This window comes from Stegodyphus dumicola, chromosome 1 (assembly GCF_044657685.1).
Source record: "Stegodyphus dumicola isolate Sdum_Otavi_A_Nest chromosome 1, ASM4465768v1".
NCBI classification, from domain to species: Eukaryota; Metazoa; Arthropoda; class Arachnida; order Araneae; family Eresidae; genus Stegodyphus; species Stegodyphus dumicola.
The window spans coordinates 79,666,467-79,678,494 of NC_140768.1; the positions used below are offsets into that span (position 1 = coordinate 79,666,467).

At 33.2% G+C, this 12,028-nt stretch overlaps 1 protein-coding gene across 2 annotated transcripts in view; it reads left to right on the plus strand.

Annotated features, from left to right (window-relative positions):
* The window catches only part of LOC118196519 (neprilysin-2-like), a 218,974-nt gene that overhangs the window by 83,116 nt on the left and 123,830 nt on the right, over positions 1–12,028 (plus strand). For both annotated transcript variants that reach the window (XM_085816761.1, XM_085816771.1), the window contains exons 6-7: positions 2,621–2,832; positions 6,040–6,261. In XM_085816761.1, the coding sequence (XP_085672887.1) occupies positions 2,621–2,832; positions 6,040–6,261 (434 nt within the window). The remainder of the gene's footprint in view (positions 1–2,620; positions 2,833–6,039; positions 6,262–12,028) is intronic.

The following is a 12,028-nucleotide window of genomic DNA, read 5'->3' on the forward strand; positions in this document are numbered from 1 at the left end:
GTTGTCTGGCGAACGCCAAGTATTTAAGTGTGGTCTTTTTGCCAAGCAGAAGAGAGGAAGCCGTGAGTTCGAAGCAGGCCGCTTACCTTAGAAGTTACGCAGTTGCTACTTTGCCTTCCAGGCCAGAGGTTTTAATCCTCCTGATAAATTAAACGTATTGTAGTGTTCACAGTCTCTGTGCTACATACGCTTCCTGTTATTATAAGGCCAATCTTATTCTAAAGTTAAATTAGAGTTTAGTTTTATTTTGATATCTTTTAAGTTAGACCCCGAGTGGAGGGTCATTGTATTCCGAAGTACGGAAGTCACTGTATATAAAGAAAAAATAAAGGGTTTTGTATACCCTTCGTCTGTATCCTGTCTACTTACTACAATTAGTGAACATAGCTTTAGTAAGCTCTCTGTTCTAGTCAGGTCATTGTATGTTTCCGAAGAAGGTTAGAAGAAACATTGAACCTGATAACCTGATATGTTGTATCAGACTCTTGCTCTGTCATTTTCTTAAAGTTAAATGTAATGTTCGTGTATAACTTAAATCTGTTAATAAATAATTATTACACTATAAAGGACTCTTCTATGACCCTATCCAAAAAGACCCCCTTATAACACTTGTTAATGTTTGGCTTAACCGTACGAAAGAGTTTAGAAGCATTTCAAATAAAGCTATTAAATTTTTATTGCTTTTTTTGCACAACCTATATGTGTGAACAAGGATTTTCTTCCACGTTAAACATATATTTAAAAACTAAATACAGAACAAAATTAAATGTGGTTTACGCTTAAAACTAAGTGAAATAAGACCAGACATGAGAAAATTGATTTCTATTAAACAGATCCAAATTTTGCACTAAATTTTAGAAATAAAGTATTATAACTTAAATTTTGATAACCAAAATAATAACCAATATTTTATGTAATATTTTTATATGTGCATATTTAATTCAAATAGCCAATAAGTTTTGCAAATGGCAAAAAAATTTTATCCTAAGGGCGTTAGCCAAGAAGGGCTATAAATTTCAAAATGACACTTTGCGTCAATTCACTTTTCAAATTGTAGCCACCAAATATTATCCCATGAGTGTTACACACGAACATGTGTGTCTATTATAACTGCTGAATGTTTATTTTGTTTGTATTATATCAACCTATGTTCACACCAAATTTATTAAAATCTGTCCAGTAGTTCTAGAGATTGTAGATCAAATATGCAAATTCTCTTAATTTATTTCACCAGTGTGGAATGGATTTCAAATGTATTATTTACTTAAATTTATTTTGCATTATATATATATTTCTTTTTATTATACATATAAAGAAAATAATTATTATTGCATATGTACGTGACCCCTACCCGACTTTCGCCGAAATAACAGCATACAAATAAATCTATTTCTTATGCCAGGCTTGAACAGCTCAACGAATTTTTGCTAACTTCAGGAAAGAAATATACAGAAACATGGTAAAAAAAAAAAAAAAAAAAAAAAAAAAAAAAAAAAAAAAAACGCTTGTCCCTCTAACATTACGAAAAAGCATATGATCGCATTGTCTCCAAACTCTGTGCATCGTAGCTGAACTTTAGCTTCACCATTGACCTCTTGAATTTCATCGAAAATCAATATTGCTTTCGATCTACAAACATTATTGCTATCGTTTGGTACCTACAGAATATTGCTATGCTCTACAGCAGATGCTACTTAACTGATATGGACAGTTTAAGTGTTATTCAGGGATAGGGCCTCGGCCCAGGAATCCGATTCCTGTGCCCTGCGACCACATATGGGTAGCGTTAGCAATTCTATGCTTGTTTCCCACCTTCCTATTTTTTTACTGATATGAATTTCGCGCATGAAATTACCCAGAGAAGTTTATGCAGTTAAAATATCATATTTAAGAACATAAATCGTTTGTTACAGTTCCAGGAATACTTTATTAAAACAATTGATAATAAAGACAAATTTATAACTCTCTATAACTAAAATTTTTATTGATAATGTTCTCTTTCTAAAACTCTAAAATATATTTTTCATTTTATAAGTATTTCTCCCGCCTTCTTAGCGTGCCTTCGTGGTGTAGCGTGCAGACACACTGGGCGTGTATTCGAAAAGGTCTTTGGTTCGATTCCCGGCGAAGGCATTGCTGATTTTTCATCTCTTATCCTTCTAAGTTACCTAATATCTCTATAGTGGCGCCCGAACTAAAAAGGGTGGTGGATGATGATTCTCCCCGATTGGATACATTAAAAATTTGGCGATTTGGTACACTAAAAATCCCAGTCGCCCTTTAAAAGGGGAGTACGTAAGGTATTTCTTCCGCCTTCTTAGCGTGCCTTCGTGGTGTTGTGGTCAGCACACTGGGCGCGTATTCCAGAGGTCCGTGGTTTGATTCCTGGCGAAGGCGTTGCTCATTTTTCATCTCTTATCCTTCGAAATAGCCTAATGTCTACAATTTATTAAATCACCGTAATTTGTCCTGCATAGGGAAAGAAAAACAATGCATATACATGGAAAATATTTTCAACTAATAGAAGTTCAATCATTTTATAAAATGATGAAATCTTTTCTTCCGATATGTTCTTATTTAACATTCTGTATGTTCTTGTTTAACATATTTCCTTTAACAGAAACCATTGAAAAGTTGAGCAGCGAGCCTCTGTTGAAGGTTCTGGAGTATCTCGGTGGTTGGCCAGTGCTCCAAAATGAAATATGGAATGAAACCACCTTCGATTGGATTAATACAATCAGTAAGATCAGACAAATGGGCTTTAATCACAACATCCTTATGGGGCTATCTGTAATTGAAGATCCTTGGAACAACTCGGCTCACATCTTAGAGGTAAATATATATAAGTTTAATATATACAAAAATAATGAAACTGAAATAATTTAGTAGAAATGTGTTTAGGAACAAAATAGGATATTTACTCCATTATTTTTATCTCTGAATTCTGATGCTGTTACTAATAAATCTTTAGATAGTTTGCGCTGTAGAAGGTTCGTTTGTTTGGCTTGTTTATTTGAATATGGCAAAGCACACGAGGGCTATCTGCCGAAGAGGAAGGATGTCTTTGTAGAGGCTTATAACGGAAACTGCTTCATATTTACTGTACACATAGGGAAACCACGAAACCAACCATACAACCAGCCTGTTCAACTGGGTTCGAACCTAGGGTTAATACTAGTATTCAGTAGAATTTCATTGCTCGGCCACTTGTTAGAGCCTTAGTTCGATAAAGTTGAACATAGACTGCAAGATACTGTGTTAAACCATTTCTGTTGACGTATAGTTCTTTTTAATTTGATTTAAAGTCTTCCTAAGCTAAGTTGTAAATTATGGTAGAATATTTAAACGACACGTGAAATACAGTGATACACTACTTTATTTTTGCAGGCTTTAACTTTTTTCCTGCCGACTCGCAGAGTGAAATATTTTAAGATTGCAATATACTATGCTATAAATGAAAGTCTGTTCCTCTCCATCCCTAACAGCTGATATTGTTACCGTGGAAGATAGTCTTGGTACTGAGTTCTGCATGTTCTCTACCCCCAAAATTATTTTAATTTGTAATTATTCTATAGAGTGGTTAGAAGTTTTTCGATGTCAGGAAACTGAAGAAATCCACAATGCCCTTGCCGGAATTTGAACTCCAGACCTCCCGAATACGAGGAGTTTCGAAGAAGCACTGACTTTTTACACATGTTATACGTCAGAAAAAAAATGCAGCTAGTGGAATCATCAGCATACAAAATCAAGTCAGACTTTTAGTACTTAGTAGTCTTATCCCATCGACCTCTCATGGTTGCAGCATCGGAATGAGCTGAGAATTTATTCTAATAGTAGCTTCGTCTAGTGTTTTCAAATACTATTCTATTAGTATTCTAGTGTATTTTTGTAGTTCTTCCTCTATCAGATATTACTCTATAGACTAGTATATTAGCCCCCACAAATTACATCTCTTATCCAAAAGTTTCGAGTCCATGTTATGTTATGCCTGCCCAGTTTGGACGTATTAATGTCGCTCGAATCGTGAAAGATTACAAACAGCTCGACATTGTGTGTTAAGACAGATAGAAAACTCACCTTGGTATGTGAGAAACAACAGGATTCATGAGGAGCTGCAAATTGAATAGCTCAGGTCTCACTATTTGCCGTGTGGCTGTAAAATTCTATGAAAATAAAGAAACAATTGATAATTTTGCTAGTGCTGTATATAATAACGATTTTAATGACCCTAACTACATTAAAACCCCATGGATATTTTGAATGATCAAACTGATTGAAGGAGATACATATAAATACTATATCCTAAACTTGTATTATAATTATGTTTGTTTTTCTCGCATTTTATGTCTCCTCTATTGTTAATTATCTTACGTATCTAGTTCTTAATTATAACCCACCATAAATTCGCTTATACCTTTCACTTTATTCCTTGTATTGCGTCATGATGGCCATGTTTTCAGATTACATCATCAGCTCGATCAGATGCTTCTGGCATCTTCTGCTACGTATCTTCGAATAACTTGAACGCCTATGCTTCCTTTACTTCTCGTTCTTAACTATAAAAGTGTATATATATATATATATATATATTTAAAATCTTTGAACGTAATTTAATAACTCATGTCTTAAGATTCTCTAAAATTTATTATAACTTTTCTTGCATTTTCTGAACTCTTTATTTACTTATTTTTTACTTAATTATTTACTTAATATGACCTAGATGAATTAGAATTCGAAAAGATCTAATTATTCGATAGGCGGTAAGATCTTTGACTTAGGGTGACTGGGACTGACCCTAATTATAATGATTTATAGCCGTTATTATATTGTTTTTGCAATCGATTTCTCGTAAAGAGAAAATCATGAATCTCAGATTTCAAGCAGAAAAATGATCTCCAACAAAATTATTGTCTGGCACGATATTACTTCTAAAAAATCGTAGTGGCAATCTTCTTATTCCTTCTACAAAAATTATTATCTTCTTTGTAGTGTTTCATGATCAGTTGAATCTATATCCTTGTTTAGGTTATCCAGTTGAAAATGAATTGCTATGCGAAAGGAAGAGCTAAAGTTGAAAATGAATTGCTATGCAAAAGAAAGAGCAAAAGCTATGCAAAAGAAACTGTGCAAGATTTAAGAGAAAAAAGTTTTTTCTGCAAGAAATGATTGAGAATTTGGAAAGCTTTCCTACATTTTTCTACATTATTTACTGAAAGTGAATCCCAGTGAGAACGCTTACATTTAATAAAATGCAATAATATTCATGCTACTGTTAAATGTGGTGTTAAATAAGGGAATGTAATAATTCCATTGATGAAAATGCTTTCAATTTACTATTTTAATGTGTATCTAAAATTTCGTTAAAATGCTAACATTCAGTGTATTTTTAATCACATCATTTTGATAAAGTCAAAAATAGAAAAACTGCATGAAAATAAAGATATTAAATAACATTTTAGCTGTTAAATATAGATTAAAAAGCGCTCATTAAATTTTAAATGGGTTCCAGACTTCGACAAATTATTCTGAATAAAAACTGGAGTAACGTCCCCTAATAATTGTTAACGTAATTAAGTACCTGTAATATAAAATGAATTAATATTGATTTGATGACTACTTATCTAAATTGACAGTGCGTTAATTTTTCCTCTTTTTATTGATAAGCATTACTTTTAAAAATTCCGTATTAAATATATTAATGGAAAACAATTATTAATGTTTTAGTAGTCTTATTATGACACTTGATTTTTAATATAGTTAATGTTAGCTGTTATATCTGGTGATTTTCTGAAGATATATTTTAATATATTTCAATTTTCTGAGGTATTTTGTTTTCCATGTTTGTTAATAAACTAAAAGTTGATTGCCCTAATTATTTTCTCAAAGATTCATATAATTTGCTTTTCCTGAGTAACCCAATAAAGGGATCATATGAAGACGTTTAATTTTAAATAGTTAATTTCATATTTCTAATAAAGACAAATGGTTCTGAAATTATTTTCTTTAAACTGAATCATTTTGTTTTCATTATTTCTCAAGTTGGATCAACCATCATTTGGAACAGACCGAAAAACTTTGTTGAATAAAGAAGATTTATATTTAACTAACTTGTATGGCTTGGTATTTATACCTTACCTTCTTGATATGCACAATGCCGCTCGTAAATTGGCACTGAATATTTATGGTTCCTGGTCTGGGAAAGATGTTACCATTCAGGCAGAAATGGAAAAGGTTTTTCGCTTTGAAGGTATGCTCGTCAATGTAAGTACGAAAATTCTTTCTATTACTCTTCATCAACTTATTTTTCAAGTCGGTTAGTGTGTTCTATTTACATATTTATTGTATGTCACATGATCAATCTATTTAATATAATTTTTATAAAAATAAAATTTTTTATTTATTCCATATAGTATGTGGAGATCTTAAAACTGCTTCATATCAGTAGGAATTCTACAGATGTTTAACTAAAGTTTCTTCATGTACGGAGTATATATTCTTCCAATATTCATCAAATAATGAAACTGTGAGTACATGTAAAATGATGGATTCGGATTCAAATTAGCCATTCACTCAAAATTTAAATAATTACATTTGGCAGTGATAACGATAAAAATAGACAAATATTTTATTTACTACCTGCAATGATTATGTTCAGCAATGAAAATTCATTCAGGAAATATATTAATACATTAAAATAATATTTAGGCTGTTAAAAATGCGTGCTGCAGAACATTCTTCTTTAAAGACTTGAGTAATTCTCCGTAAGATAAAGCCTTTCTTTTGTACTTTGATATATCATTTATATTTAAATTGTGTTACAGCTTTTAGCGCAAGTAGAATGTAATTTTGGATTCATTAGATCCTATATATAAAATGATGCTACCCACCAGTAACGAGGTTTCCGTTTTCACTAAATATTGGCTCACATTTTTTTGGAGAATAATATACAAGGTCCTAAGGAAACCACAAAACGCACATCCGTCACTGCATATGTTTCCTGTCATTTCTTATTTTCAACAGACATACTAAGACATATATAGTCTCATGCGCATGCCCATAAAGTTGAAAATTATGAAAAACGCATAACTATCTTTTAATCATTCATAATCCATATTAAAGAATTTAAAGTCTTTACTACTTTATGTTTAATATCCTTATTAATGCTACAGCTTTGTCTTTACTCATCAATTTAGAAATCGAAAATAAAATGATTTGCGCGTTGTCACGTACTCTGTCTTTCTGCTGCTCATATGAAAGCAATACATGCTGTCCAGTATACTGCATCAGTTGACGAAATATTTTGCAAGTGTAACGAGAACTTCTCCCTTAACCCCTGCTTCCTCCCACATCTTAATAGTGTAGTAGTTTCCCTTCGAATGCATACAGTCACGTTATTTGAACACTTGAGAAAAATCCGTATAAGTTAATTAGGTAAATAACAGTTAGCTTGTAGAGACATTAAGATTTTTGAAGCAGGAGTCATGAAAAATGAGCAATGCCCTCGCCGGGACTCGAGCCACGGACTTCTCGCATACGCGCCGAATGGGCTGATTATTACACCACGATGGCATGCTAAGAAGGAGGGAGAAATACCTTATAAGTTTATCAATGTTATACAGCAATGGTATCAACGCAAACCAGCATTTCGCATAAAAATCAGATACTATCCCGATGGATACTGACTTGCAAGCATACAAGCCCCCGAAATATAATAATCCAAACAAAGAAGAAATGACATTACTTATCCATATCTAAAAATGTAGTCCGAAAAAGCAATTAAACACTTCAATCTTTAGAACAACCATTTTCTATTTACTTTTAACAACAACAACGGTAAAGAAAAATCTGGTAACCATGGTAACACTTTGCGACTGCGCAGACTATTTTCACAGATGATGTGTTAGCGTCGCAGAGCAAATACAAAATTATTAAACACACCCCACCTGTACTCTGTTAAAAGTACCAGTTAAAAGTCTGTTAAAAGTTCTGTTAAAAGTCTGTTAAAAGTACACTAAGAATTAAGAAGAGATCAAATACAATACAAATTAATAAGTATAACACAAATATAATTAACATAATACAAATAATATTACATGAGCATACACTGTACTTAATGACATTTATTATGCATAAGACAGTATTAAAGGAGAAATATCAGGTTATTTCAAGTGGATAAATTAACTGGATTGGTGTTTTATATTGTCTCTTGTTAGTTCGAATAACACATGAACGTACGTGTCTGTCACGCCCAGCAAAACCTCTTCGACAATACCCAGTGGCCAGAGAAATTTTGATTTATCGGCCCCCTCAAGCAAAACTACATCTGCTCTTTTAAGATCCTTTCCTAGTGATGGATTTACAAAATTATGTGCATTTCTCAATTGCATCAAATAAGTATCTTTCCATTTCATCCATATTTGACGTAAAAGTTTAGTCTGATATGATTTTTGACGAGTCAAAGTTTCCTTTGTAGAAAGTTGACTGCCGAAAATTTCAACAAAATGTACAGGATAGCTAACATTCTCTTGACCTGGAAAAAACAAATGGACCGGAGTAAGAGATTTGGGTTCATTTAATTCATTGCTTACGTAAGTAAGGGGTCTACGATTTAATACCAATTCGATTTTCGCTAGAATGGTCGTCATTTCTTCGAAGCTAAGACAAGCCTTTCCAAGGACTTTCCTTAAAGGGTCCTTAATGCATCTCATGAATCTCTCATAGAACACACCCCACCATGGGGAATGAGGGACAATAAACTGCCAGCAACTAATTTTTAACCAAAATTTGGCCGAAACCTTTCAAAATGCTGTTTGTGATCTTAAAACTCTTAGCATTATCAGAAAAGATGACATTACAATTCCCCTTTCTTGCCAAAAAACGTCTTAAAATTTTTCGTCGACATATCAGTAATTAATTCGATATGAAATGCTCTAGTAACTCCACACGTGAATAATGCTATGCATGATCTTTGTTGAGTGTCCTTTCTGGAACGAAGAAAGACTGGACCTGTAAAATCAACTCCAGATACAGTAAATGGAGGATTTTCCAATACTCGATCCTTTGGCAACTGAGCTGTTATCTGTTTAGCAGATTTTACAGAATATCTGCTGCAAATGAGACAATTTTTTAAAACCTTCTTTACAACTTGTCTACCTTTTGGAATCCAAAACCTATTTCTAATTTTAGCAAGAGTCGCAGATACTCCACCATGGTAAATTTTGTTACGTTCCCTTAAAATTAATAACTTAGTGAATTTAGACTGTTTTGGTAATACGTATAACTGGATGGATTTTATCAGTGGCAAAACCGCTTTGCTCAAGCCTACTTCCTTACGCGCAAAATAACGTTTTCATCTAAAAATGCGGCTAGTTTATAAAGAGACGATTGCTTAGAAATCTGGGTACCACATTTAAGGCATTCTAATTCAGAAGAGTGCACAAGTCCTTGTTCATACTGTATCCAGTCCTGTTCTGCCTTCAAGAGTTCAACTGCAGTGTAAGGTCCCATTTATACCTGTTCTTTTCTAAGTTTACAAAAGAATCTTTTAATTAATACCGTAATTTTCAGTACCTTAGTTAGGTTACTATAGCTATTCAAATCGAAAATAAATTGAGAATTCTCCACTGCGCATTTATTTTGTGTTATAGTTTCAAATCCCTTTCTCAATTCTAAATCCTCAGGGAGATTATCAATTTTAATCTTATCAGGCCAAAATTCATAAGGTTGACTCAACCAAGGTGATCCATGCCACTACAAAGGATCTCTAGCTAAATTCGATGCTGAAATACCCTTGAAAAGGATATTCGCAGCTATTTTTTTTTCCAGGATAATGATACCATTTGTTAGGATTGGTCAAATTTTGAATTTCTTCTACTCTGTTCTTCACAAAGGGTTTGTATTTACAGGCCTAGGACAATGATACCATTTGTTAGGATCAGTCAAATTTTGAATTTCTTCTACTCTGTTCTTCACAAAGGGTTTGCATTTACAGGCCTTACCCCTTACCCAAAACATATTTTGGAGTCAGTCCAGAAGTAACAGTTTACATCAAATTTCAAGCATTTACTTACTTGTTTAACAAGCCTAAAAGATAATAAACATGCTAGCAATTCCAAACGTGTGAGTATGATAGATTTGAGAGGGGCGACTCTATTCTTAGAGCATACAAAACTAGTAATAACTCTATTGTCTCTAGTGAGTGCTCTCAAATATAGCACTGTCCCGTATGCCACCATAGATGCATCTGAAAAAGAATGAACATCAAATGAAACAAAATCACATAACTTGAATTCAGAAAGATAATATCTAGGAACTGTGACGTTATTCAAATGTTCAACTTCTCTGCACTACAACTACCACTCGTAGTCCAGTGAAGAGGGGAATTCATCATCCCAGTCCACGACAGCTGAACACAGCTCTTGAAGTAATAGCTTAAGCCGAACTATGAAAGGTCCGATGAATCCAATAATTGGGTCGTATTTGCAAGACGAAGTGCTTTGTACTGGATCTGTTATAAATCTTTTATGTTGAAAAACATCAAGTCCTTTCTCTATTCCAGGCCATTCTTAGAACTTTCGACGGCGTATTATATCCAGTGAGGGCTTCTTCGGTATCAATAGTTTCTATACCATCTCTCTTCCATAGGTTGCGAAGTTCGGTGGAATTAGTCTGCCATTTCCTTAGCATAATTCCAGCATTCTTAAGAATTTCAGTGCTTTCGATGCTGGTTTTCAGAAATGTCTCTACTTCGTCAGCTCCAACAACAAAATTGTCAACCCAGAAGGAATTTAGTAGCAATTCACAGGTTTCTGGATACAAATTTCGATAATTTTCAAAATGAAATTTCAGTGTAGCTGTCAGTAGGTAAGGACTTGATTTAAGTCCAAACAAAATACGAATAAAATTCAGCACAAAAAATTTGCTTGAACTTAGATCATTAATCCAGAAAAATTTAGTATACCGACGATCTTCTGGGTCGATTTGAATTTGCAGGAAGGCTTTCTGTATGTCCGATGTATAGGCTATAGAATTTTGCCTAAATTTTAATAGATAAATTAGGATACAAGTTAGCACCAGTGTGGGAGACAGTCATTTAGTGAAAGTTCTTCTTCTCCATGAGCTGCACCATCAAATACAATTCGCAGACGGCTGCTGACTTTGTCTTCTCGAATAACAGCGTGGTGGGTTAAGTAAAATGATAATTCATCCCCTAACAAATCAGAAGATGTTTCAACTATTCCTTCTTTAAGATAACTATCAACAACCTCCCGATATTGCTTATACAACGACAGATCTCTCTTGAACCTCTGAACTAAACTATTAAAACGTTTCAATGTGACCTCCCTATTACTTTCCAATTTGTCCCGTATACGTGCTATCCACGTTAACTTCACACAGTACCTTCCATTTATAAACTGAATTGATTCGTTAAACTCCTTCAGAATTTCCCTTTCTCCGACACCGGAAAAATCTGTTTCGTCACTTCTAATGCCCAAACTCTCCAATTCCCAAAAGCGTCTCAGCTCAGCAGAGACCAAATCTCTTTCATTGAGAACGAAATTAATCGACGTAGAATTACTTAAATCATAATATTTTCCTTGAAGTGACCATGAAAAGGCAGCATGAAATTGCAATATACATGCATCTATATATGAACTAGAAATGTATTTACGTCATACCAAATTAAACTCTAATGTGCGTAAAACGTAAGTAAAACATGCATAAACATAACTATTTTTTAATTACACATATGCGTAAACATAACTAATTTTTTAGGTCGAATGTACCCTAAATGTAGTAATTCTTTTTCATAATCATCTTTTTAAATATATGTAAATAATAACCCACCGATAACATACGTAAATTTCTACATTTACGAAGAATTCTTTTTGCGTTAAAATATAAGTTATAGAAATATAACTTATAACTGAGAAAACATGCTAAAGACACTACACATCTATCTAATTAAAAATTAGTTAATGCTAATAATAGATTTCATAACACATTAAAACGAAACAAATTTCACTTC